The 26,100-nt window shown below is 38.6% G+C and overlaps 1 protein-coding gene and 1 pseudogene across 1 annotated transcript; both read right to left on the minus strand.

The window, feature by feature from the left end:
* Window positions 1-983: 983 nt before the first annotated feature.
* LOC102402804 lies at window positions 984-2,028 on the minus strand (annotated as a pseudogene).
* A 10,188-nt stretch (window positions 2,029-12,216) lies between these two features.
* On the minus strand, window positions 12,217-13,311 carry LOC102409948 (olfactory receptor-like protein OLF4). Its single transcript, XM_044948248.1, has one exon. The coding sequence runs from the start codon at window positions 13,309-13,311 to the stop codon at window positions 12,217-12,219; it is 1,095 nt and encodes a 364-aa protein (XP_044804183.1).
* Between the last annotated feature and the right edge of the window lie 12,789 nt (window positions 13,312-26,100).

A 26,100-nucleotide genomic window follows, 5' to 3' on the forward strand; every position in this document is an offset into this window, starting at 1 on the left:
TGGCTATCTGAGGCTCCTGTGGCGCTGCCGAATCCTTCAGCCTGGGCGGGATTCTGACTTAGAGGCATTCAGTCATAATTCCACAGATAGTAGCTTGGCCTCATTGGCTCCTCAGCCAAGCACAAACACAAAGTTTTGGCCTTTGTTTTAAAGTCTATTTTTTTTCCCCCTAAGATAATGTTCTCCATATCTCCTATTTCTTTTACTTTCCATATGCATGAAATATCTTTTCCATCCTTTTACTATCATTCTTTGTGGTTCTTTAGCTCTGAAGTGAGTTTCTTACAAACAGCATAGAGAAGATAGAAGAGTCTTTTTTTTTTTTTTTTTAACTCAATAAGCCACCCTATGCTTTAATTGAAACATTTAGCTCATTGGCATTTAAAATATTAATGATAAATATATGCTTATTGACACTTTGTTATCCATTTTCCAGTATTTGTAGTTCTTTTGAAAATATTTGAGATAATACATATGTCATGGGGCTTCCCCAATGGCTCAGTGGTAAAGAAGCTGCCTGCAATGCAGGAGACGTGGGTTCAATGCCTGGGTTGGGAAGATCCCCTGGTGGAGGGCAGGGCAACCCACTCCAGTATATTCACCTGGAGAATCCATGGTTGTGGTACACGGGGTCACAAAGAGTGGGACACAGCTGAAGCAACTGAGCACGCATGCATGTACATATATCATCTGAGATGAAATTATTCATAAGTAATCCATGTAGCACCATGAAATTAACCAGACTTTCAAAGTGTTTCTGCTCTTAGGCTAGGAAAAACTTTTTGAAAATAGGAAAGTGGATAATGGGGATAACTGTCTTTTCATCAGAGAGAGGAAAAAGCTTCAAAAAGTGAGTGCACAATTTATTTAAAGTGTAAAAATCAAAGAAACAGAAATTCCAGGAAATAAATAGAAAAAGCAAGCTCAACATCCATAATCTAATCAAAGAATAGGAGTTTTTGTTCCAAAGCTTGAGGTCTTCTTCAAGGATGCTTCTTCAGACCCAGAACAATTTCCCTGTTTATAACTACCATGTGAATGACTCTTTTCAGAGCTCTTTTTATGTCTTTGTTTCTGAGACTGTAGATGAAGGGGTTCAGCATGGGTGTGACCACGGTGTACATCACAGAGGCTGTTGCACTTGAATGAGAGTTGTGGGGAGCAGTAGCAGAGCTAAGGTACACTCCTAGGCTTGAACAATAATATAAGGAGACAAATGAGAGGTGAGATGCACAGATGGAGACTGCTTTATATTTCCCCTGAGGTGATGAGATTCCATGTATGGAGAACATTATCTTAGAGTAAGAATAAAGGATACCAGCCAGGGGACCACCACCCAACAGCACTGCTGTAAAATACATAATGGTATCATTAAGAAGCGTATCATCACAGGCAAGTTGGACAATGTGCTTGATTTCACAGAAAAAGTGAGGGATTTCCAAATCTGTACAGAAAGACAGCCGTAACACAAGTAAGGTTTCTAACAAGGAAAGCAGGGTACTAATGATCCAGGATAGCAGAACCAAAAGTCCACAGAGTCGAGGGCTCATGATGACTGTGTAGTGCAGGGGGTGGCAGATGGCCACATACCGGTCATAGGCCATCACGGTCAGAAGAAAATCATCCAACACTGCAAAGAGCATGTAAAAATACATCTGACTGATGCAGCCTTCATAGGATATAGCTTTTCTCTGGCTCTGTATATTAATTAACATCTTTAGGATTGTTGTGGTGGTGAAACAGATGTCTACCAAGGACAGGTTGGAGAGGAAGAAGTACATGGGGGTGTGGAGGTGGGAGTCTGAACTGACAGCCAGGATGATGAGCAGGTTTCCAAACCCAGTGATCAGGTACATTAAGAGGAAAAGCCCAAATATAAGGGGCTGTAGCTCTGCTTTCATTGATAATCCCTGAAGAAGAAATTCTGAATTTTGTGTATCATTTCCTGGTATCATGTTGTGGTGTTGATGACTAGGAATGAAAAAAAAAATTGTGTGAATCATTTTTACCCAAATGGGTATTATTCATTTGAAAATGCTACAATTACCTCTATATCTATCTCTACCTACCTATCTACCTATCTATCTATTCATCCATATTTTCATCTGTATTTTTAATGAATCCTCACATTTAAAGGATGTTTTGTAACATCTCTGACTAGGAATTCTGTTAGAGAGAGAGGCATAATACTGACCTAAGTGGAAAAAACAGATCTAAATTATTAAGGTAGTGCCAGTTAGATTATGATGTGGAGAAAGCTTTCAGATTTTCTCTCAAGGGAAAATGCATTACACAGTTTTAATGAGAAATATTTTTATCCATTTGAGAAATATATGCTGAATACTAGCCATTTTCTAGGTTTAAAATTCTGAGAAAGAAAAGCTAAAAAATAATGATAAAAAATATAAGCCCATAAATATCTTATATCATGCCACATGGTGACAGATTCTATGAATAATATAAAAAAGTATAAAGACAGTGGATGAGGGTGCTTTTTTTTCAAACTGAGAGTTCAGAAAGACCTTAAAAATGGAGAAGATAAAGTTATACTAAATGTTGTTAAGATATATCCATCTAAAATAGAGGAACTGACATATGTAAAGCAAGTATGAAGAGACCTAAATGGAGAAATTGGCAGTGGCACAATAATAGAGGAGGACTTTGACACTCCTTTTACATCATTGCATAGCTCATTGAGACAGAGAATCAACAAGAAACAACAGCTTTATGTTTTCATTAGGTCAGATGGACATGATAGATTTGTACAGAACATTCCATCCAAATGCAGCAGAATATACATTCTTCTCAAGTGCACATGGAACTTTCTCAAGAGTACTGTTTCCCATATGTTGGTAAACAATAGTCTTAATAAATTCAGAAGACTGAAATTTCATGAGTCATTTTCTGATTACAATGGTATGAAACTACAAATCGACTATAGAAGAGAACTGAAAAAAATCAAGAATATATGCAGGCTAAACAACATGCTACTGAACAACTATTGGTCAATTGAGAAATCAAAGGAGTCATTAAGAAAAATATCTGAAGACAAATAAAAATGAAAACGTGGCATATCTAAATCTCTGAGATGAGCAAAAGAATGAGAGGGAAATTTATAAGAACACAGACCTACCTCAAGATACAAGAATGCTCTCAACAAACAATCTAATTTTATATCTAAAGGAAGTAGAAAAAGAAGAAGACACAGCTCAAATTCAATAGAAAGAATGAAATAATAAAAATCAGAGAATAAATTAATGAAATAAAGACCATAAAAATAGGAATGATTAGTCTTACTAACAGCTAATTCTTTGAAAAGACAAATAAAATTGGCAAACCTGTATTAAATTCACTAAAAAAAATAGAGAGGCAGAAGTTTTTGATTAATAAAATAAGAAATGAAAAAGGAGAAATAGCAGTGAATACATGAGAAATACAAAAGATTATGAATAGCTATAAGTCAACAAATTGGACAACCTAGAAAACATGAACAGAATCTTAGAATTATATGACATTTCATGACTGAATCATAAAAGGATAGAACATTTGAACAGACCTATCATTTAGTACAGATATTCAAGTCAATGTATGGCAAAACCAATACAATATTGTAAAGTAAAATACATAAATTAATTAAATTTTAAAAAGTACAGATATTAAAACAGTAACAAAAAATCTCCCCCAAATCAAAAGTTCTGGACCAGACAGCTTCAGGGGTGAATTCTTTGAAACACTACCTATCCTCCCCAAACTCTGTGAAAAAGTAAAAGAGAGAAAACCATCCTTAATAATTTCATGAGACCAAATTTACCCTGATTCTCAAACCAAACTAGAACAACAATGAGAGCAAAAAAATACAGTGCAATAGATCTGAAGGACATAGAGCAAAAAGCCTCAACAAAATATTAACAAAAGAATACAACAGTTCTTAAAAGGACCACACACCATAAAAAAGTGTTGTCAAGTGGTTTATGTTTCTGGAATGCAAGGATGTTTTAACATCTGTAAATTAACATGGAAAATAGCAATAACATAGTGAAGAATAAATATCGTATGATTAGTTCAGTAGATCCAGAAAAAGATGCTGATGTTGAAAGAGAGTTCAAAAGATTCATAAAAACTTTAACCATATAAATTCTCAATAAAGTGGGTATTGAGGGAATTTATCTCAACATAATAAAAACCATATATGACAAACTCACTGCTAACATCATAATCAAAGTTGAAAAACTAGATGCTATCTCTCTAAGATTAGAAAGATGACAAAGTTACCCACTCTTCCTAGTCTTACTCAGTATAGTATTGGAATCCTAGCCAGTGTAATGAGGCAAGAAAATAAAAGACATTTATTTTTTGGAATTGGAAAGGAAGTAAATCTATCATAAATTGCAGATGACATAAATTTTTGTGTAGGAAACTCTAAAGATCCCACCAAATACTATTAGAAATAACAAATGAATACTATGAAGTTATAGGTATAAAATCAATATAAAAAACTGCAATGTCTATAAGCAATAATGATGAACTAGCAGGAAAAAAAAAAAAAAAAAACTCGAATACAAACACACTTACAATTGCAACAAGAAAATAAAAATTTAACTCCTAACAACAACAACAAAAAGTCAGCTCAAAATGGGTTAAACTAATGAATGCAAAACCTGAGAAATCATAAAACTTCTAGAAGACAAAGGCAATACACTCTTTTGCAATATATTGTTAGATACTTATGCTAAGGCAGAAAAAAAATAATCTAATGGGATTACATTGATTAAAGATCTGCTCAGCAAGGCAAACCATTAATAAAATGAAAGGGCAACCTACTAAATGGGAGATGATCTTCACCAATAATGTATCAGATAAGGGGTTCATATCCAATATTTATAAATAACTCATATAAGTCAGCAATCAAACTACAAACAACCTAATTCAAAAGTGGGAAGAAGAGCTGAATAGACTTCTCCAAAGAAGACATACAAATGACCATCAGGCACAGGAAAAGATGTCCAACCTCACTAATTTTTAGTGAAATGCAAAGAAAAACCAAAATGAGGTATCACCTCTGGCACATTAGGAGGACTATTACCACAGATGTATGGAACAGCCTTTTGGACTCTGGGAGAGGGAGAGAGGGGGATGATTTGGGAGAATGGCATTGAAACATGTACAATATCATATAAGAAATGAATCGCCAGTCCAGATTCAATGCAGGATACAGGATGCTTGGGGCTGGTACACTGGGATGACCCAGAAGGATGGTATGGGGAGGGAGATGGGAGGGGGGTTCAGGATTGGGAACACGTGTACACCTGTGGCGGATTCATGTTGATGTATGGCAAAACCAATACAATATTGTAAAGTAATTAGCCTCCAATTAAAGTAAGTAAATTTTAAAAAAAAGTCTAGAAATAATGTGTTAAAGAGGATGAAGACCATAGGTAACCCTTATGCACTGTTGGTAGGAATATAAATTGGTGGTGCCAGTATTGAAAAACAGTGTGGAAATTCCTCAAAATTTAAAAATAAAACTGACATATCATCCAAAAATTCCACTTCTGAATATTTTACCCACACTGCCCAAAATTTCCACTGATTTGAAAAGAGGTATGCACACCAATGTTCATTGCAGTATTATTGAAAACAACTAAAATACGGAAGCAGCCATTTATAGATGAATGGATAAAGAAGATGTGGTAGGTGTCTACCATGGAATACTATTCAGTCAAAATAAGTCTTACCATTTTGGACAAATGTTCATCTAAACTAGGAGGCATGATGGAAGGAAATAACTCTAACAAACACTTAGATACAGAGAACACAGTAGTTGTCGCAGGGAGCATTGGGGGAACTGTGTAGTGAAGGATGGAAAATGAACTTTTGGTGGTAAGCACACTGTAGTAGAAGTCAATGATACTCACATGAAACTTATGCATCGTTTTAAACCAATGTTACCTCAGTAAATAAAAGAATGTAGAAACAATATTCAAATTCCAGTTGGTAAGCCTCTCATGGATATTTAAACATGGAGATCCATATTTGTATGACCATTTTGTGTCCTGTATTTAAGAAAACATAAAAGTCAATTTAAAAACAGAGGATAGATCTACACATCAGTAGGTGAAAAGATCTACAATACTCATGTGGTTCCTGAGAAATTGTGATGAGAAAAAAATTTTTTATTGGTTCTGGCAATATTCGAACCCCAGTTATATCTCATCAATACCCAGAATACCTAATAAATCAGGAAGAACATATGCACAATTTAATCTCCAGAGAAACAAGCAACATTTTACAATGTTATGACCCTTTACTGATTAAACATTCCATTAGAGTAATGGTCGTAGGAAATAAAGTCTCAACTTAAAACAGAAAATATACAAGGTACAATAACCATTGTACATTAAAAAAATGAAATGGTGAAATATTTTTTAAAATGATACCATATGAAAAGACTCTGGGCACTTGAAAACTGAGTTTTGATTCTTGGATGTACCACATATTGGCTTTTTTTTTTTTTTTGTCATGGGGGTGGTCAATGGAACCATTATAAATGCTAATGTTCTCTTTTACGTGGTAAGAAAGTAGTGCACACTGTCTGGAGGTGCTCAACAGATTTATTCAATAAGTAAATAGAATAGTTCCTTCCTGTTAACAAATGAATGGTTATCACTGCCAATGAGACGAACTTGATTTTTTCCCCAACGTTTCAAGTGTCACTGTTGCTTCCCCACCTCTCAGTAATGAAATAGTTGTAAAGTAGAGCTTGTTAGCATAACTCTTTTTCATATTAGGTACAATTTGTTATCCATATGGATATCCAACATGAGGAACATCTGTGCAAACAAATATCCACCTCCCTTAGTCTGTTTCTAATCAACACACAAACATACTCAAACATAAACATGATACATGGACAAACATGAAAATAAAAGATGCAAAACATGAAAATATTTACAGAATATGCAATCAACAAAGGATTAGTCTCCAAAATTTAATAACAGTTTGTGTGGCTCAATATAATAAAAACAAACTATCTAATCAAAAAATGAGTCTTTCTAGTAAACAAATGCTCAAATACATCCCATCTTAAGCACTTAAAAAATGCCTTTAGTTCACTGGACAAGACTCTGAACCTAATATTCTATAATACAACTCCCCTTAACTGTAAATATCCTCATCCATGGTCTAATTTTACTGGAACTACACTATGCCTCGAATTCCTTCTTCATTCTCACTCAGCTGAACTTTCTATTCCATGAGTTAGCTGCAATGATACTCCTTGTATTTCTAAGTTCAGAAGACACTTCTCTTTTTACTACATTAAATGAATTAATTATAGGTTAATTAGTCTCTCTAGCATAGACACATGACAATCTCTTGTCTCAGGGCTAGAGTGGTCTGGTTCTTATGTGAGCTTAGGTAAAAGTCAGGTTCATTTCTCTCTGAACCTTTTTTCTTCACCTACTTATTGAGTTCTCAGATGTACCTGGATAATGTCTCTAAGAGAAAAATCTGTATGGTTGTCTGAATTGCTGTCTGGATGATCAGCAATGGAGACAGAAGCTCTGTTTCCAGACAAGCCAACAGGAAGGAGCAAAGCATTGGTTCCTGAGCTATGATAAGACTCCAAAAGCAACTCTCCAGCACCAGGAATGCATGCACTAAGGAATTACAGCAGAGGAGATAGTTATAGCTCCCTAGGCTGCTCCTTAGGCACCGTTTCCATTGTTGCCCCAACTTCGGAGTTAATAATTTCCCTGTGGGACGCTGATCTGAACACAAAGAAAATGATTCCTATTGAGTCTCTGTTCCCAAGAGACCAGATTAGTAGAAATCAGGTGACTCCAGTCTATTCTTAGTTCTCCATGAACTCTCTTGCCTTCCAGGAGTCTCACCTCATTACACCTAATCTCAACCTTGATCTAATGTTTTCTCCAAATCTGAGAATGATAACCTGTGCTTATTAGGTCCCATGGAATTTCAAAACATTGACTTGTGAGGGGATGTTTCCCAATAACTCTAGAAAATTAGTATTTACCTCTTCAACAAAAAGTCTATACATGCATAAATGAACCAAATGTAAAACAGCTAGTTGGTTAAAACAACAACAACAACAACAAAACTAAAAGCCCTTTTTGCTTTTTTAAATGAATGTGAAGAAAAATGGCTGTAGAAATACTAGTATTATACAAAAGGAAAGGACTCCCATAGACAATTTATGATGGAGAAAGTACATATCTAACAAACTCACAAATATATTCACCTTCACAGATAATGAAATAATTTGAAAGTAAAGGTCATTACCATGTCTGCTTTGATATAGTATATAATTTTCTTTCATGTGAATACCCACACTGAGAGGATACCATAAGAAATATATTTAATGAAATGCTATTGCAAGAGAATACTTTCAAGAATTCTTTGGTTTGTGTTTCTCATTAATATACAGTCAATTATGCACCATCTTTTAAAATAAAAAGAATGCCATCACTTCACTGTGTATTCCCTCCTCTCCTAATAAGGATATTTCTCTACTCCAGTTAATTATGAAGATCCTTGGACTTATTTTCCACTTTTACCAGAAGCACTTTACATCCCCCATTCTATCTTCTAATTGGGCTTCCAAGGTGGCACTAGTGGTAAAAAAAACCCTCCTGCCAATGCAGCAGTTGTAAGAGAGGCAGGTTCGATACTTGGGTCGGGAAGATCCCCTGGGGAGGGCATGGTAACCCACTCCAGCATTCTCCTGGACAAAGGAGTCTGGTGGGCTACATTCTGCAGGGTCAAAAGAGTCAGACACGACTGAAGTGACTTAACACACACTTCAATTTAATTTTCAACATTGACCTTGCCTTGCTGAGTACAGTATTCACTTCTTTCTTAGCCATCATAAATAAATAAATTAATTAATGAGGGAAACAAACAACCAATCAAAGTGAATTGGAGGCCATAGTTTAGGGAGGATTGGCTCAGGTAAACATTCTTGGTTTTCTTTCTCTCTGATTCACTCCTACAGTGTCTACGGGGCTTTCAGACTCAAGGATTGTGATCTCTGAGAGGACAGTCTTCAGGAGGAATCACAAATTCCCCCTGGATGGTTTGATGGTAGAGGTTGAAATCTTTCCCCTGGCAAGATGGCAGGAAGGAGTGAAATGCCGGTCTCTGAGTCAGGCTTTGAACACCCCAAAGAAACAATGGTGTCCCATTAAGCCCTGAATTTGCAACTATGAAGACTTTTGCTCCCTATATCTGTTCAGTAGGCACATATTCCTCGTTACTCCAAATTATAAGTACAGATGTTCACTTCACTCTTCTTTCCCCACTTTGAGGTGTCTCTCTTCTCACTGGGATGTTCAGACTTGGGGTAGAGGAGATGGGAGTCATATGAAATTTTCTTTCCTTACCCTGTTCAATGGGATTCCCAGGTGGCACTGGTTTCCTTGGTGGTTAAAAAGGTAAAGAATCCGCCTGCAACGCAGGAGACCTGGATTCATTCCCTGGTTGGGAAGATCCCCTGGAGAGGGGAATGGCTACACAGCCCAGTATTCTGACCTGCAGAATTCCCATGGATAGGGGAGCCTGGCTGCCTACAGTCCACGGGGTCTCAAAGAGTCAGACACACTGAGCAACTTTCACTTTCACTCCCACATGTAGCTAGTGGTAAAGAACCCACTGTCAATGCAGGAGACATAAGAGACACCGGGTTGGATCCCTGGGTCGGGAAGATCCCCTGGAGGAGGGCATGGCAACACACTTCAGTATTCTTGCCTGGAGAATCCCATGGACAGAGGAGCCTAGCAGGCTACAGTCCGTGGGTGTTACAGAGAGTCGGACTCCCATCACTGAGTCAGTGATGCCATCCAACCACCTCATCCTCTATTAATCTCTTCTCTTCCTGCCCTCAATCTTTCCCAGCATCAGGGGCTTTTCCAATGAGTCAGCTCTTCACATCAGGTGACCAAAATATTGGACCTTCAGCATCAGTCCTCCCATGAATATTCAGGGCTGATTTTCTTTAGGATGAAAGAAAATCATTTCTTTTTGATCTCCTGGCAGTCCAAGGGACTGCATCAATTCTTTGGCCCTCAATCTCATTTAAGACAACTTACTTATGACAAACTCATAAGCTATGTTATGTTAACCTAAGCTATGTTAACCTAGATAAAAAGAGACACTGATGTATAGAACAGTCTTATGGACTCTGTGGGAGAGGGAGAGGGTGGGAAGATTTGGGAGAATGGCATTGAAACATGTGTAATATCATGTATGAAATAAAAAAAATAAAAATAAAAACTGTAACAACAACAACAAAAAAATATATAAAATAAAAATGGATGAACTGTCCATAGTTTGGTTTTATAGAGACGAGCACTACACCCAGGCACAGGATCATGGGTGAGCCTTAAAAGTACCATATAGAGCTGTTGCTGCTCCTGCTACTAAGTTCCTGCAGTCGTATCCGACTCTGCATGACCCCACTGACGGCAGCCCACTGGGCTCCTCTGTCCCTGGGATTCTCCAGGCAAAAATACTGGAGTGGGTTGCCATTACCTTCTCCAACTGTACAGAGACTGAAAGCTAATTACAGAGACTGGCAGCTAATTACAGACTCATAAGAAATCTAGTATAACTTGGAACAACTCCAAACCATACCATCTCATTTGATAATAAATACATTATGTTTTAATATTTTATTTTATGATGGATAGTTACTCAGCCTGATAACAAATATAATCATCAGTGGAACGATATTAAGAGCAAAGATAATAATCTGTTGCTTGTTATATTTCACTGTGTTCTAACATTTGCAAATGGCATTTCCGATTACTCTCATCAAACTTTTTTCTCCTACACAACTCTATTAAAAAGTGACTTCAGTGCTTGGGGCTGGTGCACTGGGATGACCCAGAGGGATGGTATGGGGAGGGAGGTGGGAGGGGGGTTCAGGATGGGGAACACATGTACACCCGTGGTGGATGCATATTGATATATGGCAAAACAAATACAATATTGTAAAGTAAAAAATAATAATAATAAAAAAAATAAAAGTGACTTCACTGATGTTCCTTTCCTGATACCCAGGAGAGCTTGCAAGAACATGCATGTTTGTGTACAAAACAGGCTGACCCTAGGTCTTATGTCTATACAGGAAAGCACATTCTTATGATTCAGTTTTGATAGTTGAAGGAATTGCTTTGTGTATGTGAGATAAATAGTGAATGATACTGCCCATTCACTGCTTACTTTGTTTCTGACAACATTTAGAATGGATGCTAAGTTTTATTTAGAACAATGGAAAAAGTAATAGCTGTAGGCATCACCTGAAATTTTTAAGTAGGATGAGTGAGATAATTCAATAAGAAAAAATAAAAACAGGTTCATCAATCACCTTATACATTTACACTGATATTTCATACTTTAATGAATATACATACAGCTTAAAATAAATAGCATGCGTAATAATACAAAGTATAATTTAAAATTTGTTTAATTATATACAATGCCATCTCTGATTCATGTTAAATCATATGACTCTGACTAAGTTATAATATGGCTGAAGATCATATTAAGTCAATTGATTTATTTCAGTTTCTGTTTCTGTGTAGACTACACTGGCAGATCTGTATTTGATAATCAGCTTTGCTAATGACTATGGTAGGGAATGTGTATCTAGAGTCTGATAAGAGAATAGAATCCTATTCAGGAGAATAAAACCCAATGACCTTTTATAAAATAGATGGTTATGTTAAGGTCTACATTATCAGGAACACCAGTTCAGGCCATAAAAAGGAATGATGGACCCAGAAGTGAAAAACTGTAGTCTCAGGTTTTTCCTCTCCCACAATGTTATAAAGATGAACTCTGTAGTTTAGTTTTCTTTATGATGAAGTGGTAACTCGTGACTATTCTTCTAGCAAAACTAAGATACATCACCTGGGATGGTATTTGTCATTTTAAAAGAAATTGTTCTTAATAAACCCAAACAGTTTCATGAGATAAATGAGAATTTCCAAATTTTTGATATCAAAGCTTGGGGATAAAGTAGGAAAAATAGGAATAAAGAACAGAAGGAAAGAAAAATGGTTGGATATCTGACAGAGAAGAGTAATTAAGTGAGTAATTAAATTGTGTATAGTAGTTGGAAAAAAATGAGAATTCTAGGAAATAAATAACAGGGCAACTCATACTTCCAAAGTCTGATTTAAAAAATCACAGCTACTAACTCTGAGACTTTGAGATCTGCAATCTTGGGCACTTCTTCAAATCCAGAATAATTGACCTTTTTAGACTTGCCATCACAAAGAATCTTTTCAGAGCTCCCTTTATGTCTTTATTTCTCAGACTGTAGATGAAGGGGTTCAGCATGGGTGTGACCACAGTGTACATCACCGAGGCTGTTGCACTTGAGTGTGAGCTGTGGGTAGCAGGAGAGCTAAGGTACACTCCTAGGCTCGTACAAAAGAATAAGGAGACGACTGAGAGGTGAGAGGCACAGGTGGAAAATGCTTTATACTTCCCCTGAACTGATGAGATTCTGCATATACAGGAAACTATCTTTGAGTAAGAATAAAGGATACCAGCCAGGGGACCACCACCCAGAAGTACAACTGTAAGATACATTACCATATTATTAAGAAAGGTGTCAGAACAGGCAAGTTGGGTTATCTGACTGAGGTCACAAAAAAAGTCAGGGATTTCCACAACAGTGCAAAAAGAAAGCTGTAACAAAATTAAACTTTGTAACAAGGAATTCAGGACACTGATGGTCCAGGACACCAGAACCAGCAGAAAGCAGAGCCGAGGGTTCATAATGACCATGTAGTGCAGGGGGTGACAGATGGCCACAAAGCGGTCATAGGCCATCACTGTGAGGAGGAAGATGTCCAATAATGCAGAGAGTAGGAAAAAATAAATTTGTGTGATGCAGCCTTCATAGGTTATAACTTTGCTCTGGGTCTGGATGTTCCACAACATCTTTGGGATAGTGGTAGAGGTGAAACAGATGTCTACAAAGGACAGGTTGGAGAGGAAGAAGTACATGGGGGTATGTAGGTGGGCATCTGAGCTGACTGCCAGCATGATGAGCAGGTTTCCAAAGACGGTGATCAGGTACATGGAGAGGAACAGTCCAAATATGAGGGGCTGCAGTTCTGGTTCCTGTGAGAATCCCAGAAGAAGAAACTCTGAAATTTCTGTATCATTCCCTAATTCCATGCAGTAGAAGTGACTGCCTGGAAACAAAAAAACAAATGACATGACTAGTTTTATCTGAAATTGGAATTGTAACAATGTTGAAATTCTGCAATTTTGCATTCAAAAATTAAAATCCATAATTTTTGTATGAAAATTTCTCCTTCAAGAGATCCCCTGTGCCATCTCTGAGCACCAACTTCTGGCCCATATTCAGCCTCCTCCCCAAATGGTCATGTATTGGGGAGTTTAGATGAGAAATTCTCCCATGTTTTGGGGACTATAAATTGAGGACTGACCTACTTCTAGATAAAGAGCATACTGTCCTGAGAGATAGTTGCTATGAGGAAAGCGATCTAGTATGAAGAAGAAAGTTAATGGGGGGGGGGTATTATGCTTTATTTTCTTGGGCTCCAAAATCACTATGGATGGTGACTGCTATGGAATTAAAGGATGCCTGCTCCTTGGAAGAAAAGCTATGACAAACTTAGATAGCATATTAAAAAGCAGAGACATCACTTTGCTGACAAAGGTCCTTATAGTCAAAACTATTGTTTCTCCAGTAGTCATGTACAGATGCGAGAGTTGGACTATAAAGAAGGCTGAAGGCCAAAGAATTGATGCTTTTGAACTGTGGTGTTGGAGAAGACTCCTGAGAGTCCCTTGGACTGCAAGATCAGACCAGTCAATCCTAAAGGAAGTCAGCCCTAAATATTCATTGGAAGGACTGATGCTGAAGCTGAAGCCCCAATCCTTTGTCTATCTGATGCAAAGAGCTGACTCTGCAAAAAACCCTGATGCTGGGAAAGATTGAGGGCAGGAGGAGGAGAGGGCCACAGAGGATGAGACGGTTGGATGGCATCACCTGACTCAATGGACATGAGTTCGAGCAAACTTCAGGAAATGGCGAAGTATGGGGAAGCTTGATGTGCTTCAGTCCATGGTGTTGCAAAGAATTGAACATGTCTGAGTGAACAACAACAACAAAAATATTTTACGGAGTGTTCAGATAGTCCACCAAACATCTGAACAGAGACCTCATGGAAGTGAGGGCCGGAGATGTGAGGTTATCTGAAGGAAATGTGTGTGGTGGACAGAGATAGTCCCAAGGTGAAAGGACCTGAAAAGGTATTTGTTTTAGAAAATCAAGTTTGAAAGGAAGCTTTTGTATCCACAGGAAAGTCCATTAGGTAGAGTGATGAGAAATAGTATCAGAAAATTTGGAGATAGCCAGAGGCCTCCTTGCAATGATCAGGCTATTATCAATCTCAGGCACACAATTAGGAAAACAATGTCACAAGCCAAGCTGTCAACATTAGATTATCTTTCCTCCTTAAGTGTAGTTAAGTTCAGTCACTCAGTCGTGTCCGACTCTTTGCGACCCCATGAATTGCAGCACGCCAGGCCTCCCTGTCCATCACCAACTTCCGGAGTTCACCCAAACTCATGTCCATAGAGTCGGTGATGCCATCCAGCCATCTCATTCTTTGTCGTCCCCTTCTCCTCCTGTCCCCAATCCCTCCCAGCATCAGGGTCTTTTCCAATGAGTCAACTCTTCACATCAGGTGGCCAAAGTATTGGAGTTTCAGCTTTAGCATCAGTCCTTCCAAAGAACACCCCGGTCTAATCTCCTTTAGGATGGACTGGTTGGATCTCCTTGCAGTCCAAGGGACTCTCAAGAGTCTTTTCCAACACCACAGTTCAAAAGCATCAATTCTTCGGTGCTCAGCTTTCTTCACAGTCCAACTTTCACATCCATACATGACCACTGGAAAAACCATAGCCTTGACTAGACGGACCTTTGTTGGCAAAGTAATGTCTCTGCTTTTGAATATGCTATCTAGGTTGGTCATAACTTTCCTTCCAAGGAGTAAGTGTCTTTTAATTTCATGGCTGCAATCACCATCTGCAGTGATTTTGGAGCCCCCAAAATAATGTCTGACACTGTTTCCACTGTTTCCCCATCTATTTCCCATGAAGTGATGGGACTAGATGCCATAATCTTCGTTTTCTGAATGTTGAGCTTTAAGTCAACTTTTTCACTCTCCTCTTTCACTTTCATCAAGAGGCTTTTGAGTTCCTCTTTACTTTCTGCCATAAGGGTGGTGTCATCTGCATATCTGAGGTTATTGATACTTCTCCCGTCAATCTTATTAAGTTTAGTAATAGTACCTAAAATCCAATGCTGTTTTTGCAGACTCAGCTCTTTGCATCAGATAGCCAAAGGATTGGAGCTTCAGCTTCAATAGTACCTAAATGCCCTGGACAGATAAAACAGGGCTCTATTTAAATATGACAATTTTGTCTTCAGCCTGGCTTGCTGTAGGAGTGGGATAGGGGTAGGGGAGGGTGGTTCAAGAGGGAGGTGATACACACACACACACACACATATAAAAGTGAAAAGTGAAAGTGAAAGTCACTCAGTTGTGTCTGACCCTTTGCAACCCCATGGGCTATAGAGTCCATGGAACTCTCCATACCAGAATACGGGAGTGGGTAGCCTTTCCCTTCTCCACAAGATCTTTCCAACCCAGGGATCAAAGCCAGGTCTTCCACATTGCAGGCAGATTCTTTACAAGCTGAGCCACAAGGAAAGCCCAAGAATACTGGAGTGGGCTGAAGCCTATCCCTTCTCCAGTGGATATTCTCGACCCAGGAATTGAACTGGGGTCTCCTGCATTGCAGGCAGATTCTTTATCAACTGCTATCAGGGAAGTCCGTCTTATATAACTATGGCTGATTTGCAATGTTGTCTGGCAGAAACCAAAACAACATTGTAAACCAATTTTCCTCTGATTAATAAAAAGACTCCATCTTATTTTTTAGACTGAATATGGAATGAGTGAATTTAACTCAGATGACCATTATATATACTACTGTGGTAAAGAATTCCTTAGAAGAAATGGAGTAGCCATCATAGTCAAAAAAGAGTCCGAAATGTAGTACTTGGGTGCAATCTCAAAAACAACAGAATGATCTCTGCTCATTTCCAAACCAAACCATTCAATTTCACAGTAATCCAAGTCTATGTCCCAACCTGTAATGCTGTAGAAGCTGGAGCTGAATTGTTCTATTAAGACCTACAAGACCGTCTAGAACTAACACCCAAAAAAAGATGTCTTTTTAAAACATTATAGGGGACTGGAATGCAAAAAGTAGGAAGTCAAGAAACACCTGGAATAACAGGGAAATTTGGCCTTGGAGTACAGAATGAAGCTAATAGAATTTTGCCAAGAGAACACACTGGTCATAATAAACACCCTCTTCCAACAACATAAGAGAAGACTCTACACATGGACATCACCAGATGGTCAATACCAAAATCAGATTGATTATATTCTTTGCAGCCAAAGATGGAGAAGCTCTATACAGTTGGCAAAAACAAAACTGGGAGCGGACTGTGGCTCAGATCATGAACTCCTTATTGCCAAATTCAGACTTAAATTGGAGAAAGTAGGGAAAACCACTAGACCATTCATGTATGACTTAAACCCCTTATGATAATACAGTGGAAGTGACAAATAGATTCAAGAGATTAGATCTGATAGAGTGCCTGAAGAACTATGGATGAAGGTTCATGACATTGTACAAGAGGCAGTGATCAAGACCATCACCAAGAAAAAGTAATGACAAAAGGCAAAATGGTTGTCTGAGGAGGCCTTACAAATAGCTATGAAGAGAAGAGAAGTAAAAGGCAAAGGAGAAATGGAAAGATACACCCATTTGAATGCAGAGTTCCAAAGAATAGCAAGGAGAGATAAGAGAGCCTTCCTCAGTGATAAGTGCAAAGAAATAGAGGGAAACAATAGAATGGGAAAGACTAGGGATCTCTTCAAGAAAATTAGAGATGTCAAGGAAACTTTTTATGCAAAGATGGGCACAATAAAGGACAAAAATTGTATGGACCTAACAGAAGCAGAAGATGTTAAGAAGAGGTAGCAAGAATACACAGAAGAACTGTACAAAAAAGATCTTCATGACCCAGATAACTACAATGGTGTGATCATGCACCTAGCCAGCCATCCTGGAATGTGAAGTCAAGTGGGCCTTAGGAAGCATCACTATGAACAAAGCTAGTGGAGGTGATGGAATTCCAGTTGAGCTATGCCACAGCCTGAAGGATGATGCTGTGAAAGTGCTGCACTCAATTTGCCAGCAAATTTGGAAAACTCAGCAGTGGCCGTGGGACTGGAAAAGGTCAGTTTTCATTCCAATCCCAAAGAAAGGCAATGCCAAAGAATGCTCAAACTACTGCACAATTGCACTCATCTCACACGCTAGCAAAGTAATGCTCAAAATTCTCCAAGCCAGGCTTCAACAGTACATGAGCATGAACTTCCAGATGTTCAAGCTGGATTTAGAAAAACCAGATGAGCCAGCGATCAAATTGCCAACATCTGATGCATCATCAAAAAAGCAAGAGAGGATGGTATGGGGAGGAAGGAGGGAGGGGGGTTCAGGATGGGCAACACGCATATACCTGTGGGGGATTCATGTTGATGTATGGCAAAACCAATACAATATTGTAAATTAATTAATCTCCAATTAAAATAAATAAATTTATGTTAAAAAAATCAAGAGAGTTCCAAAAAAACATCTACATCTGCTTTATCGACTACACAAAAGTCTTTGACTGTGTGGATCACAATAAACTGTGGAAAGTTTTTCAAGAGATGGGAATACCAGATGACTTTACCTGCTTCCTGAGAAATCTGTATTCAGGTTCAGATCAGATCAGTCATTCAGTCGTGTCCAACTCTTTCCGACCCTATGAATCGCAGCACGCCAGGCCTCCCTGTCAATCACCAACTCCTGGAGTTCACTCAGACTCAAGTCCATCAAGTCAGTGATGCCATCCAGCCATCTCATCCTCTGTTGTCCCCTTCTCCTCCTGCCCCCAATCCCTCCCAGCATCAGAGTCTTTTCCAGTGAGTCAACTCTTTGCATGAGGTGGCCAAAGTACTGGAGTTTCAGCTTTAGCATCATTCCTTCCAAAGAAATCCCAGGGCTGATCTCCTTCAGAATGGACTGGTTGGATCTCCTTGCAGTCCAAGGGACTCTCAAGAGTCTTCTCCAACACCACAGTTCAGGAAGCAACAATTAGAACTGGATATGGAACAACAGACTGGTTCCAAGTTGGGAAAGGAGTACAGTACGTCAAGGTTGTGTATTGTTACCCTGCTTATTAAACTTATATGCAAAGTATATCGTGAGAAATGCTGGTTGGGATGAAGCACAAGCTGGAATTAAGATTTCTGGGAGAAATATCAATAACCTCAGATATGCAGATCACATCACACTTATGGTAGAAAGCAAAGAAGAACTAAAGAACCTTTTGATGAAAGTGAAAGAGGAAAGTGAAAAAGTTGGCTTAAAACTAAGATCATGGCATCCAGTCCCATCACTTCATTTCAAATAGATGGGGAAACAATTGAAACAGTGACATACTTTATTTTTGGGGGGTCCAAAATCACTGCAGATGGTGACTTAAACCATGAGATTAAAAGATGCTTACTCCTTGGAAGGAAAGTTATGACCAACCTAGATAGCATATTCAAACGCAGAGACATTACTTTGCCAACAAAGGTCCCTCTAGTCAGAGCTATGGTGCTTCCAGTGGTCATGTATGGATGTGAGAGTTGGACTATAAAGAAAGCTGAGTGCTGAAGAATTGATGCTTTTGAAGTGTGATGTTGGAGAAGATTCTTGAGAGTCCCTTGGACTGCAAGGAGATCAAACCAGTCAATCCTAAAGGAGATTAGTCCTGAGTGTTCATTGGAAGGACTGATATTGAAGCTGAAACTCCAATACTTTGGCCACCTGATGCAAAGAACTGACTCATTGGAAAAGACCCTGATGCTGAGAAAAATTGAAGGTGGTAGGAGAAGTGTCAACAGAAGATGAGATGGTTGGATGGCATCACTGACTCAAGGGACTTGAATTTGACTAAACTCTGGGAGTTGGTGATGGACAGGGAAGCCTGACATGCTGCAGTGCATGGGGTCGCAAATAGTTGGACACGACTGAGCTACTGAACTGAACTGATATCATCTATATGAATCTTCTTTTTTAAAACATTTCCACAAAAAGATACTCTCTTACAATTATTTACACAGTAAGGTTATCAGTGTGTAATTTTAATTTAATTCCATATCTTATATTCTCTGCTAGACTGTGAGTGTCATGAGCCATGTATCAGTGTCACACATAATCCTTAACACCCCATGCTTAGTTTAGTTGGAAACAGTAGCTGAATAAATATATATTGCATAAAGGGATGAAAGAATGTGTTCTCACAGACATTGCCTATGATGAGAAAACAAAATTAAGCTGGGAAACAGTAACATAGAGATGGAAGACATGCTGGAGGAATGTTTTTTATATTTATCGGAGGCTCAGACCTGTTACAGCTACAGTCTATGCAGTTTGTAAGACCAAAATAGAATACAGTAAAACACAAAAGAAAATATCAGGATGTGTCATATGTGGTAAATGTTTTTGGTTTTCTTTGTTTAGCTTCCCTGTGTGTTTGTATGTGTGTGCATGCATAGGTGCATACATGCGTATTTATTCCTTATCTGTACACACATACTAGATCATATGTAAATCTCCTTTTTTACTCTGCCTGCGAGGATGTGAAGTCACTTCAGTCATGTCTGACTCTGCAATCCTTTGGACTGTAGCCTGCCACTCTCCTTTGTACACGGGATTCTCCAAGCAAGAATATGGGAGTGGGTAGCCACGCCCTCCTCCAGGGGATCTTCCTGACTCAGCGATTGAACCCATGCATCTTACATCTCCTGCATTGGCAGGTGGGTTCTTTACCACTTGGGCCACCTGTTTTACTCTAGGACACAGTCAAAAACATTTCTTTGTTTTCTTTCTTTTTTTCTTTTTTAATTTTATTTTATTTTTAAACTTTACATAGTTGTATTAGTTTTGCCAAATATCAAAATGAATCCACCACAGGTATACATGTGTTCCTCATCCTGAAACATTTCTTATCCACTGCAGTAAACACAAGAATAGTTTTGAAAGAAGCCTAGTTCTAAAAATAAAGAGCTCAGCAGAAGAATCAGTTTGCAGAGAAAACATGAAGCAGTGTGCATGTTAAAGTGACCCCAGACCCAAGGAACCACACACTCACTGCATCTTTATTCCTCCACTGTGTTATTACAGTATCCATCTCATTCCCCTGGGTGTGGGAATTAATTATTCCTGTCTTTTCTGTGTTTGAGTGCATTTATTACTTTTAAAATTATGAGCTTTCTAGGTGGCTCAGTCAGTAAAGCATCCTCCTGCAATTCAGGAAACCCAGATCTTATCCTTGAGTCAGGAAGATCCCTTGGAGAAGAAAATAGCAACCCGCTCCAGTATTCTTGCCTGGGAAATCCCATGGACAGAGGAGTCTGATGGGCTATAGTCCATGAGGTCACAAAAGTCAGATGCAACTTAGGGACTGAAACACCACCATTTTTTTTTTAATTTTATTTTATTTTTAAACTTTACATAACTGTATTAGTTTTGCCAAATATCAAAATGAATCCGCCACAGGTATACATGTGTTCCCCATCCTGAACCCTCCTCCCTCCTCCCTCCCCATTCCATCCCTCTGGGTCGTCCCAGTGCACCAGTCCCAAGCATCCAGTATCGTGCCCAGAGATAAATCCACGCACATATGAACACCACCATTTTTAATACGGTCCAATAGTGGATGAAGCTGGCTCTTTTCTCTCTCTCTATCTTTTTTTTTTTTTTTCTGTTGCATCTTTCTTTGTTATTCTTGGGTTTTGTATTTTGATCTCTCTTTTTTTTTAAATTTTATTTTATTTTTAAACTTTACATAATTGTATTAGTTTTGCCAAATATCAAAATGAATCCGCCACAGGTATACATTTTGATCTCTTTTTGACAAACCTGTTGGTCACATTCTACTTTTGATTCTGATTCCTATCCCAAAGATAAAGTCCTCCCCCACAAAATATGCTATAAAACCTTTCACATGCTACAAAAACCTTCCCCTGTCTTCATTTGGCTTATGCCTGAGAACTTTTTGTCACATATGCATTTATTTTATTGTGATCTTCTTTCTCCATCAGAATGTGAGACCCTAACAGACAGGGACGTCACCTGATTTGTTCACTGTTCACTCTTGAGGTTTCAGAAAGGTGTGCATTTATGTAGAAATAAATTTTATAAAACACAAAGAATATCAGAGGAAACAAAAGCAGATTAAATATAGCTGATTCAAAGCAATTTTACTAAACAATGTTGAATATTAGTAAAAGAGTAAGATGAATCTGAAAGAAAATATACAAAATAACAACACTCAACATAAGTTTAAATATAAATGAAATGGGTGTAATCTTATGAAAAGGATTGGAAATATAATTTTTAAAAAACTTAGGGCTGGTGCACTGGGATGACCCAGAGGGATGGTATGGGGAGGGAGGAGGGAGGAGGGTTCAGGATGGGGAACATGTGTATACCTGTGGTGGATTCATGTTGATGTATGGCAAAACCAATACAATATTGTAAAGTTAAAAAATAAAATTAAATTAAGAAAATAAAATAAAAAGCAAACAAACAAACAGTGAAGGAAGCAGTATCTAACACTACAAATTCCAAATGTATAAACATGCTGCTGCTGCTGCTAAGTCGCTTCAGTCGTGTCTGACTCTGTGAGACCCCATAGATGGCAGCCCACCAGGCTCCCCTGTCCCTGGGATTCTCCAGGCAAGAACACTGGAGTGGGTTGCCATTTCCTTCTCCAATGCATGAAAGTGAAAAGTGAAAGTGAAGTCACTCAGTCGTGTCCGACTCTTAGCGTCCCCAGGGACTGCAGCCCACCAGGCTCCTCCGTCCATGAGGTTTTCCAGGCAAGAGTACTGGAGTGGGGTGCCATTGCCGTCTCCGAATGTATAAACATAAATGTGTTCAAACATGCTTTTAAAAAGATGTAAGCAAGCTTAAGCTGAATACAAACACATGTGTTCCACAAGGTGGCAGCAAAGGATGACTGCTATGTTTAAAAAGCAATGGCGATGGATTCATTTTGATATTTGGCAAAACTAATACAATTATGTAAAGTTTAAAAATAAAATAAAATTAAAAAAAAAGCAATGGAGAGAGGACAAAATATGACCAACTGATAGACTGGGCAACTCACAATTTATAAACTCTCACACAATCCAATAAATACATCATACATACATACATGTGTATGTGTGCCTGCATGTTCAGTCGCTTCAGTCATGTCTGACTCTTTGCAACCCCACAGACTGTAGTCCACCAGGCTACTCTCACCATGGGATTTCTCAAGCAAGAATACTGGAGTGAGTTGCCATGCCCACCTCCAGGGGATTGTCCCGATCTGGGGATCAAACTCGTGTCTGCCTGCATCTTCTGCATTGCAGGTGGATCCTTTACACACTGAACCACCTGGAAAGCATATATATATTTATATATATGCTTTAAGATGGGGTATATTTGAGCAACTATATATATATATAGAAAGCATATATATATATATATGTTTATATATAATATTTAAATGGTAAACAGTAAACTTCTTTGAAACATGTATAATATCATATATGAAACGAGTCGCCAGTCCAGGTTCGATGCACGATACTGGATGCTTGGGGCTGGTGCACTGGGATGACCCAGAGGGATGGTACAGGGAGGGAGGAGGGAGGAGGCTTCAGGATGGGGAACACGTGTATACCTGTGGCAGATTCATGTTGATATATGGCTAAACCAATACAATATTGTAAAGTTAAAAAATAAAATTAAATTAAAAAAATAAAAGTAATAACTTTTTGCTTGAAAGAATGCAATAAAAAAAAACAAGAATAAAGGGAGAGAGGAGTAGGGAATCTGTAGTAAGGGAACTGGTTGCAGTTTAGACCAGTTTTGGGTGAAATGGTGTCACAAAAAGTCACCTAACAAACCTATGTGGGGAAGAGGAATGGTGGGGAGAGAAGCACTACATGTATCTCTATTTTCAGCAGCAAGACTTTTCAAAGTATTAAAAATATATCTAATTCTCTCTTTCTTCCACATGTTGGAGTACCATTCCTGGCATTTTCTGAGTTGGTGATGAAATGATTTATAAAGGAAATAATACAGCCAAAAAAAGGAATAAAATCACTCAGACACCAGTATATAAAATAAAAAGCCTACATAGACAATTAGCAGTAGAGAAAGTAAATGGCTAATAAATCTAAAACTATGTTCAGTCTCTCAGCTAGTGAACTAATTGCAAAGTTAATCCCTTTAACATATGCCTGTTTATATATTAAATGCAATTTCTTTATCAAGTGAATATGCAGGGTGAGTGGAGCTTCTGTGAAATGTGTATCTCAAGAACTGTGGCTACAGAGCAATAACTCCTCCATTGATCTGCGGGTGCTCAGTGCATGCTCAGTCATGTCTGACTCTTTGTGACCCAATGGACTGAAGCTGCCAGTCTCCTCTATCCATGGGATTTCCCAGGCAAGAATACCAAAGTGAATTTTCCAAGGAAGATTCTCCAGGAGAAGATTCCCCAGGGGAATCTTCCTGACCCAGAAATCAAACCTGTGTCTCGTGTCTCCTGCATTGGCAGGTGGATCCTTTACCACTATGCCACCTGGGATCCTAATGAATATAGAAGTTGCTCAAATACACCCCATCTTAAAAATTAAAACAAATAAATGAAATGTCCTCATTTCACTGCAAACCATTCCTAATCTAATAGTTTATTTTCCTATTCCCTTAAATAGTAAAACTTCTGGGAAAGATTGAAGGCAAGAGGAAAGGGGATAATAGAGGCTGAGATGGCTGAGATGGCATTACCGATTCAGTGGGCATAAGTTTGTGTAAACTCCAGGAGATAGTGAAGGACAAGGAAGCCTGGCATGCTGGGGTTGCAAAGAGTTGGACATTACTGAGCAACTGAACAACCACCCGCCCCCCGCCCCCACTTCTTCTTGAATCTCATCCAACTAGATTTTCATTCCCATCCCATAACTGTCAACAACAATCCTTGACTTGCTGAATCTGATAGACGTTTATCTTTTTAACATATTAAATAAATTTATTATAAATTAGTCAATCAAACAATCACAGAGACTTCTATGCTCCAGGCCAGATGTTTGTCTTTTCAAATGACCTCAGGTAAATGTTCATAGGTTTCATAGGTTTCACTGTCTCTAACTTTCTCCTGCAATGCCCACTGGAGTCTTTTACTCACCTGGCTGGGACAGCTGAGAGGAAGATCTTTATGTGGAAATCCATATTCCTTCCTGGATGGTTGATGATGGAGACTGAAGGTCTGTCTTCCAACAAGAGAGCAGGAAGGAGTGAAGCAGAACAGGACTTGGGAGTGCAAATGCAAAAAACATGCCCTCCAGCTCGAGGTGAAACTGCTCAGACATTGCAGCCGTGGAGATGGTCATAGCTCCTTATAGTTTCTGTACCTGCTCATTATACGTGCTCAGCACATTTTCCCTTGTTACTCCAACCTTGATCACATCGTTTCCTCAGGGGAACTTGTCTGGACAGAATGGATTTTTTTTCCCCCCACTGATTTGCTGATCCCAAGTGACCAGGTGAGAAATAAAGTGTATTAAGTTCTTATTGCTATTCCAGATTCTCTCCTGGCTTCCAGAGGTCTGACACTAAAATGTTTTTATAAACTTCAATCATAATTTCCTCCAAGTCTAAGACTGAGGAACCTGTCTTGACTCGGTATCTTGGGTATTGAAGGCACTGGTTTATGGTGAGAAGGCAGCTCTTGATATATCCAGAAAATTAGTATTATTACTTCAACAAGGGAGAGAAGTGTGTCCCTTTGATATAAAATCATGGGTAAAATAACCCTTGGATTCATAATGCTTTCCTCATATCAATTAGGAATTTTGTATTTTTAATAGAAGTGTTAAACTGTTTATTCACCCTTTACTTATAAAATGTTTGATAATTATAAGAGATACACTTAGATTTTTTTGACAAACAATAGGCAGAGCTTTAATACACAAAATACACAGAAGAACTGTACAAAAAAGATCTTCACAACCCAGATAATCACGATGATGTGATCACTGACCTAGAGCCAGACATCCTGGAATGTAAAGTCAAGTGGACCTTAGAAAGCATCACTACGAACAAAGCTAGTGGAGGTGATGGAATTCCAGTTGAGCTATTCCAAATCCTGAAAGATGATGCTGTGAAAGTGCTGCACTCAATATGCCAGCAAATCTGGAAAACTCAGTAGTGGCCACAGGACTGGAAAAGGTCCGTTTTCATTCAAATCCCAAAGAAAGGCAATGCCAAAGAATGCTCAAACTACTGCACAATTGCACTCATCTCACATGCTAGTAAAGAAATGCTCAAAATTCTCCAAGCCAGGCTTCAGCAATATGTGAACTGTGAACTCCCTGATGTTCAAGCTGGTTTTACAAAAGGCAGAGGAACCAGAGATCAAATTGCCAACATCCGCTGGATCATGGAAAAAGCAAGAGAGTTCCAGAAAAACATCTATTTCTGATTTATTGACTATGCCAAAGCCTTTGACTGTGTGGATCACAATAAACTGTGGAAAATTCTGAAAGAGATGGGAATACCAGAACACCTGATCTGCCTCTCGAGAAATTTGTATGCAGGTAAGGAAGCAACAGTTAGAACTGGACATGGAACAACAGACTGGTTCCAAATAGGAAAAGGAGTACGTCAAGGCTGTATATTGTCACCCTGCTTATTTAACTTATATGCAGAGTACATCATGAGAAACGCTGGACTGGAAGAAACACAAGCTGGAATCAAGACTGCCAGGAGAAATATCAATAACCTCAGATATGCAGATGACACCACCCTTATGGCAGAAAGTGAAGAGGAACTCCAAAGCCTCTTGATGAAAGTGAAAGTGGA

This window comes from Bubalus bubalis, chromosome 9, assembly GCF_019923935.1.
Source record: "Bubalus bubalis isolate 160015118507 breed Murrah chromosome 9, NDDB_SH_1, whole genome shotgun sequence".
Taxonomy (NCBI): Eukaryota; Metazoa; Chordata; class Mammalia; order Artiodactyla; family Bovidae; genus Bubalus; species Bubalus bubalis.